Below are 24737 nucleotides of genomic sequence, written 5' to 3' on the forward strand. Positions count from 1 at the left end.
TAATATCAACATGCCAATTGCCACTACTAGTAAACTGAAATAACGATTGGTTCTTGGTTTTGCTTTCTGATTTCTCATTTGGCTCTGTTGCGTCGCACGTGTATTTTAACCGCGTGACATGTGCACTACACGTTCGAGTTTCGATTTCCAACATTTAATTTTCTTATAAATACTTTGAGGAATATTTGATAATTTATTTGCTTCAGTTTATTTTTTGGTCATTACGGCATGGCTCACATTGGGAACGTTGTAAGTATGATAAACCTAGTGATGTACAAATTTTTTTTCATATGAAAATGATCCTTAACCTATGTATGTCTTTCGATATAAATATTACTGTAAATTTGATTACAATTGTAAAAATTAAAAAATCCTTGTCTCGAATTTAAGATACGTTATTTCTTGATTACTTTATATCACTGTAACAAAATCTTCTAAACTTGCAAAGTTATTCTAATATTTAATTACTATTTCTTTTTGTATATGACTAAATTTTATTTTGATATATTATGTATTATATACCAATATATATATAATATGTATATATTTATTAATTTAGAACAAATTATTTTGATTTTAAGACTGCAGATCAATTAATAGCTGGTAGTAGTGTATTGTCTAGGCCTGCAGAAGAATTTGACAATGATGTAAGTTACAAATAAACAACAAGAAATAATGGAATTTATGAAGGTAATAATCACAATAATTCCCTTTTTCTAGCCCTCTGTAGAAGCAATGTGGGCAATGAAAGCCATGGAACATGCTGAAGTTTATTTTAATGTAAAATAAATTTTAATATAATTGACTTAATTCTATATAACAAGAAGCAAAAGAAACAGAAATTTTTAATTTTTAATTTGATATTTCTATTTTAGATTTTATGTTCAGTTGATCCTAAATTTTTGAAACTTACACCTCATGATGAACAAATATATAAAACCTTTCGTGATGCTTTTCCTGATCTCAAAGTAGATAAAATAAATGAAGATGAATTAAAATCACCTGAAGGAAAGATGAAATGGAGACCGTTCTGTGAACAATTTAAGGGACTTGTTGAAGATTATAGTTTTGGTACATTGTTAAGAGCAGACTGCGAAGGAGATTACTCAGAAGAAAACAGTATACTCACAACTAGAATACAATTTTATGCCATTGAACTTGCCAGAAATAGAGAAGGATTCAATGATGGTATTAGACAAAAGTACAAACCAAAGCAGACTACAGAAAAATCATAAATTGATAATTATAATATTCTGATATTATGTGTTAATTACTTGGATAGCGTGTAATTTTTCATCTACAATTTTTTATAACTTGAATATATAAGATACTACAAAATGTTATTTATAATAAGCAGTGTCATGAAATAAATGAGTTTAAGAAAAATATATTATTATCAGTATAAAACTTTTATTTCATATTTTTTATTTGTAAACTAACTAAAGGATTTGATGCACGTGCTTGATACTTTAATTGTGTAGCAGTAGGTTTAGATGCTGCAGCTTCTCTATTGAACTTTCTCTTTCTGTTAATACCAACAAGCCTTTTCAAAGTTGGTGGAACTATATACTCTGGTACATCCTTCAGGTGTGATTGTAATTTTACAGTATGCAATGCTTTGTCTTGTCTCAATGATTGTAGATCTTTCGGATTATCTTCAAAATAGCTTTTTAATTTTTGACAATTAAGTACCTCTTGTTTTATCTCCTTTAGACGAGCTTCCCGAACAGCAATTCTCGTTACTGCTTTCCAGGCATCTTTTGCTCGATATCTGAAAAGAAATATTTATGAAGTCAAATGTACAACGAGCTTAAAATAAAACTTTTATCTAACATACCGAAAACCTTCGACCTCTTCTAGCTTGAATTGATACGTCTTAAATAATGTATCACGATTATAACAATGTTTTAATTCGCTTTCAACTTGTTCAAGAAGCGGTCTTTCTCTTATCGATACAAAACTTAATGCCGTTCCTTGGTTTTTACCTCGAGCCGTACGTCCGGCTCTATGAATGTAAGAATTTACGTCTTGAGGAAAATCGAAATTAATTACATTGGACACGAACTGAAAATCAATACCACGCGCAACACCGGATTCTTTGTCTTTCTTTCGTCTTCCTCTTTTAACTTTCATTATATGAGGCTGTCAGAAATAAAAATTAGAATTCTATACTAGTCTACACGTACACATAAATTGTATATAAACATATAATATTTACTTCTTCTAAAGATTTTTCATCTGATGCTATTATAATGTCATATGTTCCAGAATTAAATTGAGTGACTGCTCTACATCTTGAAACCGCTGGCAACTCAGAGTTTAAAACACAAGTTGGTATACCAAATTGTTCTAGAAACAACTTTAGTTTATAACATCTATCTACTGTATTTACAAATATTATAGTTTTTCCTCTAAAAAACAAATAAAAGTTTTTATTAATAAACTACAAGCTTCTTCAATTGTACTATTCAGTCTCATGGATTTACCGAACTAAATGTAACTTTAATAAAGCATATAAAATAGCAGCTTTGTCATTTTCTTCTGCTGCAAGACTATAATGTGATAATTGCGATAACGGAGCTAGTGGTGGTTCTTCTAATTTTAAGATTGCTGGATTACGAAGTACCAACTTTTTAAGCGTTACCACATCCTCTGATAATGTTGCAGAGGCTAAAGCTGCTTGGTATACTATAGGTAAATAATTCAATAAACTTTTTATTTCATCCTCATACCCAAATGAAAATACCTGAAATATAATAATAAAATTGTTATTTACACAAATAAGTAATTGGATTAAGATTGCTTACCAAGTCAGCTTCATCAATTATTAATGTTTCAAGAGATTGTTTCAATTTCATATTATTTGCTTTTAAATGTTGTAATAGTCTACTTGGAGTACCAACAACAATATCAGGTTTTTCTGCTAATAATGGTTTCTGTGCACTAAGATCTAATTGTGGACTGACATCAATAGCTTTTACTTCTCTGCTACATTTTACTGTTAAGCAAATTATGACATCATGTATTTGTTTACATAACTCCTTACTCGGAGCTACGATAAGCCCTTTAATTTCTTGTTTCATTTGCATTCGTTTATTCGATAAAATTTTTTGTATAAGTGGTATAGTAAATGCAGCTGTTTTCCCAGACCCTGTGCGAGCTCGGATTAAGATATCTTTTCCTTCCATCATTAATGGTATAGCTTTCTCTTGTATCAACGTAGGTTCCACCCAACCTAATTTCGAGATAGCCTAAAATATTTAATTTTATACGTAAATGTACAATTACGAATGGGAAATTAATTTTAGGAAACAAAAATATGAACTATGTAATGCTATGATAATTTATAGTAAACAATTACTTATACATTGGAAATATAACCTCTTTTTTAGGCATGATAGAAATGTACGATATCTTACCTTTAAAATTCTGTCGTCTAGTTCTAATTCATGAAAATTTTTTGGTTTAGTTTCATTCTCATCATCCACTTCCATTTCGTTCGATGCCATAATGAACAAAAATATGCTTTTCAAATTAAAAAGCACGTGTCAATTCGTCAGTACAACTTGAACTGTTTATTTCTATCGACTTCCATTAACGAGTGGCGCCATTTCATATCTATCTCAAACAGATAATTTTATCTTGATCTCATATCTAATTTCAAATGTTTATGTTGCACGTACAGAAAACAAAGTAGAAATTTTTTAATAATAAACTGCAAATTGACTTCGTTTTGGCGATAGATAAAAATTATGGCGAACTAAAATATATACTATTAGAAATAACATAAGAGGAAGTATAGAAAACATAACAAGATTGTTAAGAACAGCTACTAGTTTTATTACAAGAAAAAAACGTTTTTGGAAGGTGTATAATAGATTCGACAAGAGAGACCATTTCTAGAATATATTGCTATATACACACTTTAATAACCAAAAACAAACATTACAGTAATAATATTGTTATTAATATAATATTATGTAATAATAGAATCGTTTATCAATTGTAGTGTAAACACTAAAAATCTTGCTTCTTCTTTTATTGGAAAGAACAATGCATTCGCTTTGCCTCTTTATTAATTAATATTAATTCATGATCGTCGCGAAGTGGCCGCGCTTGCGATTCGGCGTCGATCGCGACTGAAGAAATTACATTAATTTCGCACGGAAGAATTTTCGCGCGCGGGCTTGGAAACTAAATTATCGCGGAAGCGATCGATAGTTCGTCGCTGTTGATCCCGGGCATCGATTCTCGATGCGATCGAGGCCGCCTAAAAGGCTTAAAAGGTGAGGGGAGGGTTCTGGGTAGGTATCGAGGTATCGCGAGCGCGGCGAATCGCGACCCTGTCTCGTTTACCTTAGAATAATAAATATTATAGTGCAATATCTAAAAAATCTGTCTTTTTTATGCAACTTACACATTCAAATACAGTGTACTCGAAAAATTTACAATCGTTATTGCCCTTACAAACATTAAATCTCTATTCGAGTGTTGGTAAATCCGCGATCCCTCTCTCTGACCGCTAAAAAAGAATGTTTGATTCAAAATCGTGTGAGTGCGTGTGTGAGAATCAAAAAAGAGGTGCAGCTGCTGCTGTAGTGATACGAAAACTGTCGTGTTTTTTTCATCCTTCTCCTTTTTTTTCCCTTTTCTTCTTATGTATATGCATATTCATCGTGTGTACGCGTACATGAGTACCGTTTATACATGTGTATGTTACGCGCGCGTGTGTATGTATGCTCATGCATCGCGTACGCGTGATCGTAGAATCCGATGTTATCGATCGTGCGTGTACGATCCGTAATAATATATCTAGGCTTCTCTTTTGCATTACATTTCTTTTTCCCCGTTCGTCCTCGATTTCTCGCCAATGTTTCGGCACTTTTTGGTCGTGGTTAACTGTGCGGGCTATATATCCCTGTATACCATACATAATATACATATTATATTGTATACGTTATAATACGTGTATTATATATTCCGCAAGTATATCCTGTCGCAACGAGCAATTCATCGCTCGACAGTCCTAGTTGATACTCGAGTTTTTTCTTTTTTTTTTTTTTTCTTTTTAACACTGATGATAAATTACAGTTCGCGTGCGCACGTTTTATATATTATGTACAATCGCTTACATGACCGAACAGTGTTGAAGAAGGTAGAGAACGGTAACGCGAAACACAATAGAGTCACGTGACGATTTTACGCGGGAAAAACCGTCGTCGTTTTATCGACTGCTTTTGCTTGGGCTGCCTGGTGTAATACAAACGGCACTAAAAGTTCGCGCACGTATACAATGCTCGTGATTCAAACACACGGATTCTATCTCCCGCAGGGAAATCAGATAAACCACCGTTCGCCGAGGTAAAACATAAAATCCTCTTACGTGTGTCTGTGTATGGAAGTTTGACCTTATCACGCTTCTAAACTAAAATACGAATCGATCGACAAATTTTTCGATTATTGTGTCAACAAGAAACATTCTCCATAGTGGTGGAGAGGGAATTTTTTGAGCAACTGAAGCTTCTTGAAAGAAAAGTAATTAAAGGTTAACAGAACGAAAATCATCGTGAAAAATTAACACGTGCTTCTGTGGCTGTACATTGTACATTCTCTTCCGTTTGATGCACGGTCTGCTTTTTTTTCTTTATAATCGAACATGTAAAACACTTAACCCTTTCGTCACTACGGACGACCATGGTCACTCGTCACAAAGAGACTTTCGTATATTGCAGGCGATTATGGTCGTTCAATGTTTTTGCGCAAAAGATGAAATATCATTTGTGCAAAAATCAATGTTATCATTAAAGAGAAGTTATTAAAATATATGCGTATATTTTGTGAGCGAAAGGTAAGAAACCTCTTCTTGTAAATAAAATCCTCTAAATAAAACTATTTATCGTATACGTTTAATTACATTCATCTCTACCACATAAGTATAATCGAAGAGAAACGCTGGATAACTGTAGCGAAAGGGTTAAGAATAACTCGCAGGAAGTCGCACGATGAATGTTCGTTCTTCTACGTATAGCAACTAATCAACAACATATAATTTACGTAAAAACGCGTTGTATTTACGTAAAATCATGACACTAATACGTAACAACACAGATTGCTATGAGAGAGCATTGCTTTCGAGTTCAGTTCGCTAGGTGGAAGGATATACATAACCGTATCAATCAAACGAGTCTGATCAATGAATTATATTTAACGATCGGTATTTCAAAATGCTTGCTTCCCGAATTCCGTTTATTCTCAGTTTACTTCCACCGGTTGCATGTCTTACGGTTATCACAATACAATTTTACGACTTCTACAGAATAGCTTTCGAGTTTTGAGAGGTTCGACGATGAACGGACATAGAAACGTAGACAGGGCTGAGAGAAAACTGTAGACACCATACAAATACAATTATCGAAAGGATACAACGTGGATAGATGCAAAATACTCACGTAATACAATCGATAGGAGATATGATTGTTTCGAAGATGTATTACGATTAATATTATGAGATCTTTATTTTTCGAGGTTTTATGATTATTAGCCTTTCATTTTAAATAGGCTTGCTTTGCAAAAAGAAGAAAAAATGAAGCTTTAAAGCCACGATAATAATTCTACGCTACTACTTTTTGAATACCACCCTATAAAACTTTAAACGCTATATCTTTTACGAATACTATCATGGAAACTCTAAACGCCAATTTCAGCACTTATTCTGCTACTTCACATTTGTACATAAAATTGTACACTTTTTATTATCATTCTATTGTATAATGTATTGTCTCTCTCTTCTTATAAAAATTATAATTTCTCAATTCCTCAAGAGTTAATTATTAACTACTATATTATCGATCGCTAATCAAAATGATATAGTAAAACCTCGGGAAACTTGTTAGTTATTCGAAACGCTTCGAAACAACCAACTTTCGTTTTCGAACGATACTCACGGTATCACCGAAAATCATAAAGATACTTCTCGATACGTCTCGATTCTCGAGCAATGTACCGAATGAGAAATTTATACCGCTTTCCGAAAGGATAGAAGCCACAATTTTCTCTCAACGCGGATGATGCCAGGAATCAAGACAAGAAACCGAAGGAATGAGACGAAGAAACACGCGACGGTGATCGCGCAACGAAATCGAATTTCTGTCTTGACCTTCCCACGAGAAAAAGAATCGACGATTATGTCCTTTCGAAAGAGTCTAGCCTCTCGTTACACCTGTTTCGAGGACGTGAATTTCACGCGGGCTCGTTAAAACTAACGATCGACAAGAGAAATGGAACAATTTACGATTTCGTTCGCGGAACAGCTGGATAACGGGGCGATACAGTAGCGGTATTAATGCCGGTTACAGTTAGGTAGCATTGGTAAATAGAGTAGCAGTTACTGACGATACGAATAGTTCTTCTAGATCTAGGATGTAGCTTGTTTTTCTTCAGGGGAAGGAGGAAAGACCCAGACGAAGATCTGGCGACTTAGGGAGAGCTATCGATGACTATGTTCGACCCGGATCACTCGAGGAGAGCTGGTCGACTCGAAATCACCATGGGAAAAAGGTGAGCACATCATGACATTTTCAGGGGGGAGAGATCGATGGATTTAAAGTTCGATAAACTATGATTCATCGACTCGTTCTTCTCACGTTTCAGAAGGTTTCACCGTATCGTGCGATAAATCTGAGACTCGATAGGAAAAATCTCTGACGACGAATGGAAGGCAGAGCCATGAATCGTAAAAAATACACCAGAAATTTATACTCGGAGTAAAAATCATTGTAATCTGAGAAGGGGACCTGATGCTAACTATATAGAGTCTGATATGTAGACTGACTTTTGGGCCAGGTCTGAGTCGTCTGTGCGTCACATTCACGGGTCTGCTTGCTACCCGCGAGGATCACCGTGATCGATCGCACAGTCGACCAGCGACGCCTTTTCTAAGATTGGATTGTTCGAATTGCGCGATATTGGTCATGCCGTGGATTAAACAGACACATATTATAGCTCGCTGGGCGTCGCTGAATCCGCCTAACAGACAAATTCTGCTCTCTAACGAATGAGTTGCAAAGATATGTAACGTCGACTACAAGGTATAGTGTATTTTTCTCTCTCTTTCTCTCTCCCTCTTTCTGTATCTAACTATTTATTATATATACCTTTTTTTCTTTTTAATATTTATATATATTTATATATTGTATCTCTCTCACTCACGCAGTCTCTAGATTTTAAAGCACTCTCACGCCGGCTGAGACGATCACATGTGAACACTCGCAAGCCTGTCCTACATGTACTGATGACGTAGAATACAGCTATATAAATTATATCTCTTATATGCTTACAGTAATTGTATATCATTTATATATACATATACGCTTATATGTATATATACGTATGTACGCTGCCAGGACAAGAATAGTAGCCGTGAAAGTGTGTTTTCAAGTTGCACATAATTTCACGAGTATCTCGTTCGTGCATCTGTCCTACGTATTTTCGTCTTGCTTCAGCTAATTTTCGTGTTCGCTGGCGCGACGACGATTGCTAGCAACCGTCCATCATTTTCAAGACACACTACTCTTGCGTGGCACCGTATGCACTGTCTACTTACAGCACGTGTGTCTTACTTCGTTCTCCCCCATGCTTGCTCGCGTTATCTTTACACTCCTAAAGAAAATCTCCCCTTCGCGTAAATTCGACCGTATACCGTTCTACGATTCGTATCCATGCACCTCTAATGTACGTATTTATTTCTCTGTACGCCTGTCTCCCCTTTTCGTACGAATATCGCGTGCATCGGAGGATTTTATAAAACGTTACCCTGGAATTACGTAGTCCTCGATCGATCGCGGCACGATCGAACCCTCGATTGCTGAATTCATTTCCAATTAAGAATTCAACGTTCTCGATCCTGTGCATTCTATCAAGCAATTGATTCAGAGAATTAATAATCGAACGTTTTACATTACTAAAATCATGGTTTTCAAGTTGTTACACTACCTTGTCTTCCATCTATTCTACACCGTTACGATATTGCTGAGCTCAACGTTTACGTACAACGTCACCAAGGTAATACCAATGAAAGGAAGACAAATTAAAGGCCCGTACACGGAAGATTGACCCAGAAGCTTAACATGTTGAACAGAGCCGATGAATCGACGAGGATCCGGTCGGGCTACCGTGATCGATCGTTCGACGAATAGATACCGCGATCAAGTACGGTGTTCACGTTCATCTTATTCCCTGTGCTCGCAGACCTCGCTAGTTTGCACCTGCACATGCGATACAGTATGCAGCTCTATGCGCACATATACATACATATATATCTTCGCAGCAACACGTTATAAAAAGCGACGCTTCGTTCTTTTATCCAACGAAAACGCTTTGAAAGACGCAAACGCGACGTTTTCTCTTTACGCATTTCCCTTTCGTGGCACTGCATCTCTCGCTTTATCTCTTTCGCTCGATCAATCTCTCCCAACATACATGCACGCGGACACACACGCACACGCACACATTCTCAGCTCCATTTTTTTTTTTGTAAAAATTTTTATTCACCATTTTTTGTTTCTTTTGTTTACGTCTCTTATTTAGTTTGTTCATATTGTTATACATTGCACACTACTACGTTTGCTTCTCTGTTTCTTCTTTCTAACTCATCGCTTTTTGTTATCTTTTTTTTTTCATTTTCATCTCTTTTTTTACTTTTTTTTTTCTTAACCTCCTTTTTGTTCTTGTCACTTTAACCGCGATTAAAAAATTTAAAATACTCGTATTACACGTAAGTATTTGTATGACCCTGTTTTCGTAAAGGCTTTCTAACATAAGTCGATATCGGCCGAGGAAGATAAAAAGGAAAAGGCGTCGAACGTGAAGGAAGAGAAGGAATCAGCTTGAAGAATGGTCATTAACAACGCGGATCATCCATATCGCTGGGTGCGGGTGTGATGTGCAAAGGAAACAGGGAACGCCTTTTTCGTGTATTTATACATATATTTCTTTCTTCTCTCATCGATGTGCTTTCTGGTTCGCTTTTTCGTGCAGAATGCTTCTCCTTCGATGCATCTGCAGACACGATCGCTCAAAGTGTTGGCACGAGCTCTAATTCCATTTTGCGTTGCTCCAAAATGATCCACGACGACGATTCTCAACGAGTTGCTAATCTTTCGAATATTATTGAAAATGTTAATATCTCCTAATCCTAGTTGGAAAAATAATTTTGACCCGCGTTATTCAAGTCAAACTACGAAGCTCGGAGGAATTTTGCCATTTTCGAAAAGGCTGGTGTTTCTTATTATTGTTCTTCTTACGAGAGTCTTGACTTGTTCCGTTCAGAGGGAATTTTCGAATAATATTTACCATTCTCGACGCTTGATGATCTTGCGTCGAAGAACATACAGACCTAGGTGAGTCCCTATATCTTATAAAATATTCGCGACTTCAATTCCTATATATCTAAAATTGATATGCGATGAGATACGATGGAACGTTTAAAAACATATTTCGTTATGATTATTAATCAGACTTTTTCTTTTATTAGATCGTGGATCATCGAGCAACTGGATATTTATCGATCGTTCTGTTAACGCGAATTCTCACTCAGTCATCGAAGAAGACGAGGATGAAAAAGCAGGAACGGACAGCAGGGGATGGTGGAAATCACACGAACGGGAAGATGTATACTAAGTTTGCTTGGTTCGTGTAACGGAAACGTGTTACCCCGTTATCAACGTTAGACAACGCGAGACGATCTTTCGAATGGATCGCGAATATCGATGCAAACAATTAAAGCTCCCAACGTTAGAAGTTCGTATTATCGTATTTTCTTTTTTTACATAATCCCTGTCTTTTGGGCGCCCGCTTCGTGGGCCGCATTCTTAATTTACGTATGATTTGAACTGCCGTTGAAAACGTTCATTTTCCACTTCCATTTGATCGATTGCAACCGATGAAACGTCCCTTCACCTCCCTCCCTTATATTATATCAAAGATAAAATTGTAACCCCTCTTGTATCATACGTCTACGTTTATTTTAATTCTGTAATCGCTTACTTATTTATCTATTCTACTTAGGAGAATTAAAACATTCTTCGTTATTACGTTTCGCTTGCTCTTAAATGAAGCTTTAACATAGCGGGAAGTTAATTATTATATCGATCTAATCAAGCTAATTTCCGACAGACTGTAACGATTGTATCTCTTCTTATGAAACGTAGTTTAATTTGTCGAACAACAGCCTGTCCCAAACGTCTACTCTAAATCGCGTAAGGAAGACTCAATTGTTAAAGACTTAACGATTAAAGTAGATTATATGTAAAGTAGAGAAACAAGATGGTTTGGCACAAATCCTACTATATTGTTCAGTCATTTAGAGATTCTCAAAAGTTCAAATCAAATAATATTATAGTCGCTATAATCTCTTTCTTGTATATTTTACTACGAACGTTCTTAATGTTTCGAAAGAGTATTAAAAGAGATTTGATAAGATTCTAGAAAACGGACAATTCACAGGTCGCAACCGATCGAATATTCCTTCCCTCGCTCGATGCCGATTTTTCCTGTCTTATATTCCGGCGAAGCCACTATATACCGTACAATCCTATCCCGATATCTTCGTACAAAAATCGACTACCCTCTCGCGTACGTAACGTATAGAAAAAACAATCTACAAATATAATATCTATAAACAGGATCCATCCATCCATAAACGGACCGAGGAATTATTCTATGGCGCGAACAAAGAAGCACGGAGACACGGCTGGTTCTCTCTAAGTACGCGAACAAAAGGGAACACGAAAAATCGGCAGGCAAAGAGCTCGCTACTCGAGAACAGCTGCAGCGGGTACGATAATAATTGTACGTACGTGTATGCCTCTATATGTACGCGTGTGTATACATGTACGTACGTACGTATGTGTCTGTGCAACGACGATTTGGCACACGTAATTAATCAGTCCGCGATTATTTCTTTTTTTTTTTTTTTCATTTTGTTTCTTTTCATCTAAGCTTGGCACACGGTTTGAGTCGCTCGCCAAACAATCCCCACGATCTCCATATGTATTCTCCTTCTCTTTCTTTCATCTTCTCTTTCATATTTCATTTCGCTCCATTCTTTTTATTTTTTGGCACACGTCTAAAGGAAAACAATTACACATATATCTCGCGCGCATCCATGTATCTCTGCGATTCGATTATTCCAAGTGTGCCACTCTCTCCCTCTCTCTTTTCCATTTTCCGCGTACTCTTCCCGATTCCTCGTTTCGTTCATTATGTACCGTTTTCCCTTCGTGAATACCCGTTCGTCTCTACTTCGTTTCTTTCATACACGCGCACACACGCAAACACACACACACGAACACGCACGCACGCAAACACACGCGCGCATATACAAACACACAAGCACACATCCGCACACACGAACACAGTCTCTCTCTTTTTTTCTCCCTTTCTCTTTCTCTCGTGTTTCTTTTTGTCTTTTTTTTTTTTACTCTTTTGCTTAATCGTTACAGAAAAATATGCCGTTGAGAATCTTCGCGCGGCCGTCCAAAATCGCGCTCGAGTCTTTTCTTTTCTTTTATTTCTCCACGCGCCCTTCAGACGAGAGAACTAAAAGGTCCTTTTTTTATACTTTACTCTCTTTTTTTTCTTTTTTGTTCTTCTTGCCCTTAATTCCGCGCCCCGCCGGAAGTAGGGCGCGTGCGCTTCAATATCCTATAAAAACTAAGTTATTTCTTAGCTGATTGCCTTGCGTTACGGTTAAGGTTGGGCGACCGACACGGATCGTCGTGGACCACGCGCCTCCATCCTCTTCTAAACGCGCCGATCCACGCTCGATCGACCGGAAATTTCAACCCTCCAATCACTTCCTCTCGCTCTACGAACCCCTTTCATCTTTGTTGTCGACCCCTCGAATCGCAGTCCCAGCGTTCTTAATTGGAATTTTTTAATTGAAACGTCCGATTGTAGATTATTTGAAGCGTTGAGTCATCAGTTTCTGATTCTAGTAACCTGATTTGTTTTTTCACCGTTGCTACGATTGTTACGTTCCACGATGGATTGAATTTTCAAACGGCCAGAGGATCGTTCGAAAAATAATACTCAATTCCGAAAGAAATAGCTTGTTTTACTTCTAGAAACGATTGAATTTACCTCTAGTTAAGATTGAGCAAACCCGATAGTCTTTCTCTTACGTTTCGTGATATGTTGGATTAAAGTATCTCAAAAAGTATCGACTCTATGCTTACTCTATAATGTACATTAGTCGCCTAATTTGTCTTTAGGAAAGGACACGAAAAGATCCGATAATACTGTCTGGTTGTATCAAGGCGTTGGCTCTCGATCGACTTGAGCGTTGTTGAAATACCTTCGCGGTAATCTTTGTTATATTTAAAAAAATAACGAATCAATGGAACACACGATCATTAAGAATCGCGCAAAGTGGAAAGTTCGATCGTCGAGTAAAAAATATCGCATATTTGTTCTACTACTATTCGAACGATTTATTGTGGTTTTTCTTAGTCACAATAACCCTGTTCTTCGTTTTTGTCCGACTTTTTATCGTACGAAGTGTAACTACATTTTTCGCAAAGTATTCTCCAAATTATTATCATTTTTCGATTATTTTCGTCTTTATCTACTAAAATTTCTAATACAAAGCAACCTTACGGTAATTATACTACAAAAATTACAAAAATCCAAATACAACGCAATTTTTAATTCTATCTTCTTATCATCTTATCTCTCTTCGAAAACTCTATCGAAAATATTTCTATACTCCGCATAAATTTTTCTCTCAAATCATTGCCAATTATTTTCACGCTTTCTGCAAACATCGACATTCGTAAATCCGATCCTCCGATTCTTTCAAACAACGTACGTCGCAGAAGATACGCCAGCTCGGGGAGAAATTTCGCTTTGAAACCAAGTTCTCGTTAACACGCCCGCTCTCTAAGCCTCGTGCTTAGCTAAGCTCGTCGACTCAAACACGAGACAAAAGTTAACAAATATTCACGAAATCTCGAAAATAATCCACACACGCAACGGATAGAATTAATGTCAAGCGCGTGGTTTCTAAACTGCAAAATCTCCAATTTCATTGTAAAATTCCGCAACGTAGAAATACGCACAACATAATTTCGTACGAAAAATGATCTCTCTGTTACGAATAATAAGAATTCGATGAGCGGCGGAAACATGTTCAACAGCTCGAGATCGAAAGGCAATGGCGTCGCGTGGTCCAGCGATGACTTCCGGTCAGTGCCCGCGCAGTAAGGATAAGGCCCCTGCACTAACAGATTGCTCTACGCCACAACGTTACGAACGCGTTCCTATCGAAGTTGACGCGCGCAACGTCCTCGCTTTTCTTCGAATAAATTTCATTCGAGGGCAAATGACGAGACGAATAGGGAGGACTAATATCAAGGGATCGAATCTACGATTAATATTCTCCATATACACGAAAAAATTCTCTGTTCTCTGAGAAACAAAACGACCGACACGCGATATATCTGTTCCCCTCTGCACAACAAGCTGCTCGCAACTTGGCGCACGATTTCAGCTGGAAATCACGCGTACACGCGTGCGTACGAATATTCCGACATGAAAAAGGGGGCCGGGAAGTGGTTGAAGGTGCAACGATTCGTTCTGCACCGAAACAAAGACCATTCGACGATCGTCTGATTGTTCTTGGTTGGTTCATACAGCGAGAAGCTACGCCGAGATGGTCCAATTCTTTTTTTTTCCGCAGCTGCAGATCATTGGAAAATCCACGAGTTTCAAACGATCGAGATCACGTTTTTCCAACCACTCGAACAAATCTTTCCTTTTCGAAGGTTTATTCGAGTAAAGTGTAGTTGGCGATAGCCGTGCGTTCTCTGCAGATTTTTCAAACGGAATTGAATTTTCCGCGTTAATACGTAAACATTGATTCGTAAAGATAGCGATTGATGGAAACTCGCGAATTCTGCTATAATCTATAAACGAATATCGTCGATATATCGGTATCGATATATCGAAAGAGTTTGTGAGATTTTCTATAGAGGTACAAGTTACTCCGAGTGCCATGATTTTTCTTCCTTCTCTGCGCTTTTCGCTTTCTACGACAGCCATTTTTACACGAGCCATCATTGGCGACTCCAGAATGGTCTACCAAAAAGACACCTTTTTGGCGTTTGTTCGTTCGATCGATCCCTCTAGAAACGCGGCTCCTCTTCACCGTGGATCAAGAAGTTTACGAGTTACGATAGACGATATTCTTAACGGCTACTAGACGCTACGAAACTAGTCTGACTCAAAGGTATACGCTACGAGATAGAGACGTCCCGAATAATTAGTACGATTAGTCTAAAGACTTTCTGTTCGACGATTCACACGTCGAATAAATACACGAGTTTGCTTGTTATCGGAGCAGAAGAGAGATTAATTAGTTCGTAGCCTAGTCATATGTGTCACCGGATATGCTTCTCAAGTATATCAGCCTCGATGATGGTTCCTAATTCGTGTAAAGAAATTATGACACGGGAAAAAATGATTCTCTCTTTGACGTTCGTAAGTGATCGAGTTGCGAAACCATCAACGGAGTTTGGTGAAATGAGATTTCTTCTTCCTCTTTTTTTTTATGTTTTTTTTTCTTCTTTTTTTGGTTTTTTGGTTCGGTCGAAGATCGATGGACCGTGAACGATACTTCGTGCATCAAAGAATATACGACGAGAGATTAAGAAGAAACGACGAAGTATCGAAACTGTGATCATCGTTCTTCGGGCAAAGTATCGACTATCCGAAATCATTGGGACAGTTTAGAACACAAACAGCTCTCGCTCGCCCGTTCTGATCGCCACGGGGCTGCTCTTTTCACTCGACTCGTTCCATGCAAGGTACTGCTTAATTTTTTATAGAATTATGAACTGTAGAATTTAGTTTCCGCGTTTCTTTCCGATCGGACACTGTTTGGAATTTCATCGTTTCGCAAGTGTGATTATGATAAACGGAAAATATCTTGTAGAAAATAGTTGAAACTCTGAAAGGTGATCCAACATACGCTATAAAACTGACATGTACAAAGAATATTAAAATATAGCGAATGCGTGATATTACTTTACATTGAGCATATTTACGATATACTATATATAAAAGTTAAGTAATGTATATTAAAAATTCATACATTTCGAATAAATCCTTTTTCCTCACAGCCTTCTAAGTAAAAACACCAAACTAAAAAAGAACACACAGAATCGCCGAGTATAATAAAATTAATCTCAATTATAACGTTTTAGAAGCACTAATTTCTATTATCAAGTGAAAATTTTAATTAACCTCGACTACGTTTCCTAATAGACTTCCCAATGCTCCCTTGCGAGCGTCAAATAAAGCGTTAGCTTGCGTATCGCGTTACCCAAAAGCTCATTAAATGTATCTATGTAATATTTATGCAAAACTACAGAAACCTTTACAGAAATCAAATTTCTAATTAATGCGAAATCTTTCACATCAGAAATTCGTGTTGTCGCGCGTTTCTTCGAAATGATATTTCATCGGTGTAAGGCATATGATAAAATTATAAACGAAGGTATTACAAAATATCGTCGGATCGAATTTAAAAGGATGAGTCGAGTGAAAAGACCACAGTATGCCTGTGTTCATGCAGTTCTCTACGTAAACGCGCGCGGCAATCGCCTCTTACTTAGTCCTTTCCTCCAAAACACGACACCGCGTTCTCCGATCTACAGATCCTTGAAACGCGTGGATCATCGTGATCGAGGAGGATTACACGCACGCGCGCACGTACTTGATCCTTCGAAGAAGGAGGAAAGAAGAAAAAGGAAACATATCAGCTTCTCTAGCGATTTTTGTCATTTTCCTTTTTCTTTCCGTTTTTCCCCCCATTTCCATCACTCTAGCGCACGATCTTTCTATTCAAGCCAATCGATTACCGTTTCCTCGCATTTTTCATTCTTCCATCGTAGACTCTGTTTGACTCTCATTTACACACAACACTCGCGAGAACACGCACACTCACGCGACATCGTCGAATACGAACGATATGATCGTATAATAACCATTCGCCCATTCTACCACTCTTCTTATTCAGTTTCTTTTTCCTGCTTTTTTGTTCTTCTCTTTGCGACCTCTGTGCCTTAAAAATTGTCCTTAACTACTTACTAATATAATCGATTCTAATCACAGCAATTATTTATTGTTGATATACACAATCATACAGCGTCTGCCGCCAACTTTTTTTCTCTGTTTACTTCAGCTTTTGTTCGTCCCGATATACTATATATATATATTCATATATAATATTCGCGTGTTTATTACTCGAGTTGTTCGCTACAGAAACCTGCTTTATATTTCTCATCCGACGACTCCTCGTCCCGAATCTTTGCTTTTAATTCAGCACAGGCTGCTTTCTGGTCGTCAAACTATGTCGACATTTCCGCCTCTAGTTTTTCCCACTATTTTCTCACCAATGTTTTTTCGCGCGTTTCTTCGTGGATTTCTCTTTTGAACGTTTCACGGTACGTCGTTATCGTACGTTCGACGATAGAGGGCGAAAAAGGGGTTGTGGACGAGGAAACGGGACGCGAAGAGAATCACGCGGAATCGCGAAGACGAAGAGGACAACGAGAAGATACAGAGGAGGATGCAAGTCGCTATTGTATTTTCTTTCTTTTCTTTTATACTTTGTTCTCTCTTCTGTTGCTCTTTTCTTTCTTTTTTGCCTGGCCGCGGCCTCAGTGTGTACATGTGTGCGAGTGATTATTGTTATCAGGCTGTGGGTGCTTATTCGAATTCATCAAATTCAGAATAATACAAACTCTCCGAATATCGTGATCTTATTTTCGGTGTTTTCTATATTTTTACGTGCTTTTACGTGTTTTACGTAACGAATGCATAAAACATGCGCAGTCTCTCGTGGTCGTAGCGAGAGAAGAGAGAAATGCTTCGTCGAGAACGCCGATGCACGATCGAATATCGTCTTTTCGCTGTCGCAACCATGTCAATGTTATAAATAATACGTTAACCGCCTAACAATAAGTTATTCGTTTCTTAATTTACGATATAAGAAAGAGCTAACGAATTTCGTTTTAACGCGCTAATTTGTATTCTCTTTACGCGTTTCACTGTTACGTGCTGGTCACGCGAAGGGTTAAAGATAGTAGTCATGGGGGGGGGGGGAAGAAAAGAAAGGACAATGAGAATAGAAGGAATAAAATTATACAATAAATAGAGACGCGAACATTTATCCGATCAACGAGTCGATGAAATGACGTATCATTCTAATGAACAAGAAGAACGAAATGAGTAAATCGATAAATATATATACAACGACACGAACAATAAATATTTACAAGATCAAATCACGAAACACTAGATACAAATTTTGAGCGATCGAAATGCTACGAGCTAGAAAAAATCTTTCGATCTAAAAACAGAAAAAACAAGTTAAAAAAATCTTTCGATCTAAAAAAGAAAATAAGCTAAAAAAAGTCTTTCAAGCGCTGTAAAGCTATGCGACGCCGTATTGCACACGTTTCTCGCGTCCTCGACATTTAAACGAAGAAAGGAAAACGCGATGGCAAACAGGAAATTACTTTTTTGTCAGAAACGGTAAAGTTTCTCGCGGGCAACACGGCCAACGATCTTCTTCTCGGTTGACAAATTAACAAGAGACAGCTAGCGCGAACGACGCACGCGATTTGAAAGAACAATCGTCTAAAAAATATTGGGAATTTCGCGAGGGAAACACGCCAAGAGGGCGAGGAAGAACATTGAAGTATCCGCGGGAGGCGGAGCGCGCAAATCTTGTTCGGCTCCAAACGAGAACAACGACGAGCTTCCTCGATGATTTCGTACGGATCGCGAATCTTTGGCACACATTGGAAGATTCCATCGATTTCATCGAAAATTTTGTCAGAATTCATCGATCTCATCGAAAATTTCGTTGGATCTCATCGATTTCATCGACGATCCTATGGAAAATTTCGCTGAGGATTTCGTCGAACGACCCGACCGAAAGACACAGAAATATTTATCTCTGGTTCTCTTGCACAATAACTAAATAACTGATAGTAATATTAGCAAATTGATAAGCCACGGGTTGTAGATTACAAAGCTTGATTTTATAAATTTTGCAATTTTCCATCGAGCGGGATAATCAGACAAATTGCAGTTAATACAATTTACTTGTCGAATGCCATTTGTCTCATGAAGGAAAAAATTTGCTTCATAAATTATTTTTACGTCGCAGAATTTAAATATACAATTAATAATATTATAATATAATAAAAGGGCGATATAACAGCAGAATCAACATTGTACGTATCGGTTGACGTAAATACTTACAGATACTGTGACGACATCAATTATTCATGTTTCATTATTTCCAGAAAATTTATTAAGCCGTTATTCCGACAATTCAATCATTTGTGATATAATTCTTACGCTCTGTTGATTTAAGACATGGCTATTACCATTACCAGAGAAACAGCGCGTAGATCGTTCGACGACGTCACTTCGAATGCACGCATCGTTACAAATAATCGTGTAAAGAATGGACACCGAACGAAACGACACGTTTGTATTATATATGCATGCGTGTGTCCTATGTACGTGCATCGTATATTAAGACATATTGCACGTCTCGAGAGCTAACATCACTCTGGACATATACGCGAACGACAACCAAGATAAAGACCAAGAAGACGGCGAGTTTTACTATCAATTTTCCATTCCTTGCCTTTCATATCTCCTTCTTATTCTCATAGCTCGCCGATTTTACAAGACACTGAATTTACCCTGCAACGAATACACACACAGAGAATAATCGAGAAACGTCCGATTTTGTTCGCCAGCTGTCGCCGAAGCGAATTGATAAGTTTGAACGATAAACGACGAACCTTCGGAAGTCGAGATTCTGTTCGTTTGAACAGCAAAATAAAATTTAAATATCAAAAAATTAAAGGATTAAAGGCAGCCGATAATACCGACGTACGAATGATATTAAAAATTATAAATAAAAAATATCTTCAAATTTAAGGTCGATATCTAGGATTTTAAATCTACTTTGCGGCAGCCCCAAGGGTTAAAATTATTCAGCGTGAAAGTCAAATCATTTTCCATTGAAACAATGGATACTTTAGTTAAGTGGAAGCCGACATTTTCATAGATTATCGTTCAATCTTTTCAATTGTAGAAGCACGATTTAGTTATGGATAGTGGAGCTGGTACCACGGAGGAAGCCTGGAGTAAAAGGAGACCTAACAACATGATGGAAGAACAGCGCGAATAGCGGGCGAAGAGATGAAGAAGAGGGTGAACAAGGAGATGCCTCCTGATCGAAGCTAGGCTTTCAGCTCGCACACCTTTTCATCGCTACTTTATCCCCTCTAATTCTGTTTATTATTTTTTTCATTTCCTCTTTTATCGTATAATAAATATATATATATTATATGTATATATATAATATATCGTTATTTATACTCCACGTAATAATTTCATTTTTGTTCCTTCAACGGAAGTGCGCGCCATTGTCGATTCGATCGTTCTAATAAACGATCCTGATATATCGACGTATTTTCCTTCATTTTTTTATTCTTTTTCTTTTGTTTTTTTTTTTTGAAAATTTCGTCGCCAGTTTTCTCGGTACGATGATTGGAACGCGTGTTTTTTCTGTTTTTTCTTTTTGAAGATCCGTCACACTGGACTCGACGTCGGTTCCAAGCTTCGAGGAAAGCTTCAAGGTTTCTTAAAGAGGAACTCGACGTGACATCCAGCTACGGTCGTGGTCACTTTTCGAGACGAAAGAAAAGAAATAAGAATATAACTTCTCCCCTTTTCGTCGTTCGTACAGAAGTCGAGTGTTGCATTTGGAGATTAGAGAAATTCTGAGTATCGAACTGTAAGACAAATACATCATGCCTCCGTGAACGACATACATGTTCTAAATAGATAGAGAAATGATGTTCAAAGTATCTATAATTGTTTGAAATTATGGCGAAGAAAGTACGACATAACTTAATTAAAGAATCTATTTCAAAATTATACTCTTCCATGTCTGAAACATTTAATTTATCACTCCACTTGGCGATAAAACCATTACGAAGAGTTTGCCATATTTGTTATCGTCAAATAACTATTTAATAGTTCTCAATTTTTCAAATATTATCGCTAATAGTACGATCTGATAGTACGTCAATGAGTTGAAGCTCCACGTTAAAAACACTGGAATTTAACAATAAGAGAAACAAAATATTTTCCTAACAAAAATAAACAGAATCTTAACAATACAACATTTATCCATATAAATCTCTATTAATGACGACCACTAATAAATTAGTAAAAGTAACAACAATCTCGCGAACACAGTAATATTTCTCATAAAACAACCGCATTTGCTACATTAATTTGATGGATTTCGAATTGTTTAAAAATTCCCTTAAGACTTTCTGACGTCCTCTTTTTTCAGCAATGAAATCTTGAAAAAGGTATCGTCACGGATGGCGATGACGGCGAAATAAAAGTTACATCGTAACGTATAACAACGATAACAATTAAAAACCGAGTAATTTTCGGAGTCTCGCTTCTACACCGATCAGAGCTCCACTTGACAAATTAATATTATTTACTTAAACCGAACGTAACGAAATTGCTCTTCAATAACGATTTTATATCTCTTTCTTTTCTCTTAAATTTTCATTAAGACCCGAAGGGGGCGAAGAACTCTGATATATCGATGAACCTAATCTCCTGAAGAATGGTTGACCTCATTGAAAGGGGAAAAGAGAATCTACTGAGAAATTAATCAATTATCAAGTCGAAGATCCTTCTTGCTTCGCCTGTATCGACAGAGAAAACCAACAGAATCCATTGCCATAGAAAGTAACAATCGAGAATCGTGCGATGATAAATTCAAAGCTTTGCAGAAATCCCGAGTGGTAGCTTCTTTGTTCGATTACGATCGTCCGATTCTATTGCAGTTCTTCTGTCTAATTACGATCGTTCGATTCTACTGGAGGGCGATCTTCTCCACTACGTCTTTACAAATAAAATTCGCCAGCCAAGAAGGATCAGGGAAAAAAAGAAAAAAAGAAAAGAAAAGAAAAGAAACGTCGAGTTACCTATACCTTAAGAGGGAAAATAAATTGCAATTTATAAAAAGTTGAATTATTAAAAGGAGATTGATAAAATCTGAAAGTTATTTCCTTTGTCTGGTATCTGTAGTTGGGAAATATAATTGTTAAACAATTATTTTCTTACTCTCCACGAATACTCGGAATATTCGCTCGAAACCAATATGTCTTTAACGAAATCTATTGATTAATCGACACTTATAAAACAAAAAGATTTAGCGAGAGATTTGTTCGTCGGAAAAAAATGAAGACATCAGTGACAAAGAAGACTTTGTTAGATTGAGAATCTAAGAGGAATATTCCTGTTGGATATCTTCGTACTAGAGATTTTAATGGTTCTAATCTTAAACAAGATTAATTTGAAAATAATAAATCTCTAGAAATGAGATCTCGAAGAAATTGTCGAAAGAGAGTTGGTGATCCCGTTCGGGGATGATTTCACGTTTTAAATTAGCTAAATGGGTGAAAAGAAACCCATCAGTCTCCATTCCTTAGAATAGCCAGCAATATAGAAAAAACGCTAACAACCGGCCTAATAATATTATATAGTTATTCAGCGTCTTTGCTTCACACATTCATGATTAATAATAATTATAATAATAATTCTCTCGTACTATGCTGACCGAAAATATTAGACTACCCCTTCTGCTATCGGACCTTTGGTTCCACAATTGGTGCTACGAATTGTGCAACGTTATATCGCACGATACCAACGAGATCTAATTTTTGTTCGAAATTGCCTAGAATACTTTCTAGCTTCTACGTTCTAATTTCGCCTAGAATGCTGAAATTTTGTATTTTAACTACGTTGTTAAATCGTATTTAACAATCTTCTAAGAATTACAAACGATGGAAGAATTGAAACAATAGCTGGAAGATAATTTATATTATCGAGTATCGTTTTAATGATTAAATGCATTCTGGGTTCAATTACGAATTTTCGTAAAATTAGTTGGAAGCACAACGTAACATTGTTCGTACAGTTGTTGTACAAATTTGTAGAATTGAACGTAACATCGACGCAACTTCGAACAGAAATTAAGTTGGTGCTGTTTCAATACAAAATTGCACGTTTCTACCTTCTCCGATCGAAGGTAGCAATATCTTTACTATACAACTGACACCCACGGAAACAAAGATCCAATCATCGAGATGCCGATGATCCGAGATTTTCGGCCGCCGTAGTATTTCTCTCCCGCCTCTCTCGTCTATTCTCGTTTTGTTTTTTTTTCTCTCGTTTTTTTAAATATAAAAATGAAAACTAACATATCTTTGGCTTGTTCCCTTTACCAATCGGCAGCAGCCACCGTGTGTGTGTGACGGGCTGCGGCGTGCATCGTTATTATTTGTTTCTTTTTTTTTTTCACTTTGTTTGTATGCTTGTTTTGTTTCATTTGTTCGTTTAAATATCTTTTTGTACAGTTTTGTACACTCGAGTATATATATATATATATATTTATATATATCATATAACCGTGTACGCGCGTGCGTGCCTTCATCGTCTCTACTTGCATGTATTATACTTCTTATTTTTTTTTTCTTCATTTTTTTTTTTTTGTTCTTTTTATATACCATTATTATTAAGCGCGTGCTCGATTTAATCCCTTTTCTCTCTGCGTTCTCGCCACTTATGTACACCTCTGTGATTCTCTTGTCGAGAGCGCGCGCACAATATTCTCACGTATGCATGTACGACGTGTGTATATGTGTGTGTCAGTATGTGTATGTGTGTGTGTGTATATATATATATATATATATGTCTCTATACCTCTGTGTGTATACGCGTTTATGCATACAACGTGTATCTAATCTCTCGTGACGTGTATCCCACGCCTACCACTCTCTGCTTTTTATCGCTTTTATAACGTACACCTATATGTATACGTTTATATAAATATTTATATGTGTATGCGTGTACGTGTATGCAGGTCTCCCCTTTTATTTTTCCTATTCTGACGATGTGCTCCATTTTTGTTGTTCACCTTTTGTTCACCGTGTGTCTGTGTGTGTATTTGTGTAGTATCGTGTGTGCTCTTGTTCCTCTTTCAACCAAGCGTGTGCTTTATAATCGTGTATATGTATCATGTATGCGTAGGTGTAATACGAGTGTTAAAAATGTGTGTCGATTAGCAAGCTGGTTGAACACAGTGCGTGGCCCAGCCCCAGATGCCATTGACAGCTTCGCGTGCGTCGTGACGCCCCGCGTCCTTTCGACGACGACAACGACATACGTATGTGTCTCACCACTTTTAGTGGATCGGCGACTTAACGATGTGGTCCGGCGGGATGAAGTGGTACGCGGGTATCGACAGTCCCGTCGTTTCCTGTGATATCCTGAAACAGAATTGGCCGTGTCTATCAGACCGGATATGATCTTTGCGAAACAGCGCCGATTCCCTGGCTCGATACACGCGAGCCGACCGTGGACACGACCAAACGCGCTCGTTTGCTCGGTTCCTTTTGTTGGAACGTTTCTCAACGATAGAGTGCAAACGTAGATAGAAATAAGTTACAAGATTTATTTGACTCGAAGGTTTCTTGTTCATGTTGGGCACTTTCATTGATTTTTGTTGTTTCGAATAGCTTTTACTCGGAAGGGCTGACGAAAGGGTAGTCCGT

At 37.2% G+C, this 24737-nt stretch overlaps 3 protein-coding genes and 1 long non-coding RNA gene across 4 annotated transcripts in view; 2 read left to right on the forward strand and 2 right to left on the reverse strand.

Annotated features, from left to right (window-relative positions):
* LOC126923927 (uncharacterized) overlaps positions 1–5774 on the forward strand; it is a 71313-nt gene extending 65539 nt beyond the window's left edge. Inside the window, exon 2 of the long non-coding RNA XR_007713345.1 lies at positions 5716–5774. This is a non-coding gene — a long non-coding RNA (uncharacterized LOC126923927). The remainder of the gene's footprint in view (positions 1–5715) is intronic.
* Positions 101–1388, forward strand: LOC126923916 (protein PBDC1). The gene is made up of 4 exons (XM_050737873.1): positions 101–249; positions 582–647; positions 721–780; positions 876–1388. Exons 1-4 carry the CDS (start codon positions 229–231, stop codon positions 1233–1235), a joined length of 507 nt encoding a protein of 168 aa, XP_050593830.1. The 5' UTR covers positions 101–228; the 3' UTR covers positions 1236–1388.
* On the reverse strand, positions 1391–3617 carry LOC126923890 (probable ATP-dependent RNA helicase DDX56). Its single transcript, XM_050737811.1, has 6 exons — positions 3420–3617; positions 2808–3251; positions 2487–2746; positions 2219–2411; positions 1838–2142; positions 1391–1771 (listed from the first exon to the last, which is right to left on the reverse strand). Exons 1-6 carry the CDS (start codon positions 3507–3509, stop codon positions 1411–1413), a joined length of 1653 nt encoding a protein of 550 aa, XP_050593768.1. The 5' UTR covers positions 3510–3617; the 3' UTR covers positions 1391–1410.
* Positions 3892–24737, reverse strand: part of LOC126923888 (poly(rC)-binding protein 3) — a 326340-nt gene continuing 305494 nt past the window's right edge. The window contains exon 9 of the mRNA XM_050737807.1: positions 3892–24452. Within this exon, the coding sequence (XP_050593764.1) occupies positions 24368–24452 (85 nt within the window). The 3' untranslated portion in view covers positions 3892–24367. The remainder of the gene's footprint in view (positions 24453–24737) is intronic.

This window comes from Bombus affinis, chromosome 14 (assembly GCF_024516045.1).
Source record: "Bombus affinis isolate iyBomAffi1 chromosome 14, iyBomAffi1.2, whole genome shotgun sequence".
NCBI classification, from domain to species: domain Eukaryota; kingdom Metazoa; phylum Arthropoda; class Insecta; order Hymenoptera; family Apidae; genus Bombus; species Bombus affinis.

Coding starts and splice junctions, on each gene's coding strand:
- LOC126923916 (XM_050737873.1), top strand. CDS start 229: ATGGCTCACATTGGGAACGTT. Junction 250..581: donor TGGCTCACATTGGGAACGTT/GTAAGTATGATA, acceptor TTTGATTTTAAG/ACTGCAGATCAATTAATAGC. Junction 781..875: donor ATGCTGAAGTTTATTTTAAT/GTAAAATAAATT, acceptor TTTCTATTTTAG/ATTTTATGTTCAGTTGATCC.
- LOC126923890 (XM_050737811.1), bottom strand. CDS start 3,509: ATGGCATCGAACGAAATGGAAGTGGATGATGAGAATGAAACTAAACCA. Junction 2,143..2,218: donor ATGAAAAATCTTTAGAAGAA/GTAAATATTATA, acceptor TATTTCTGACAG/CCTCATATAATGAAAGTTAA. Junction 1,772..1,837: donor GAAGAGGTCGAAGGTTTTCG/GTATGTTAGATA, acceptor ATTTCTTTTCAG/ATATCGAGCAAAAGATGCCT.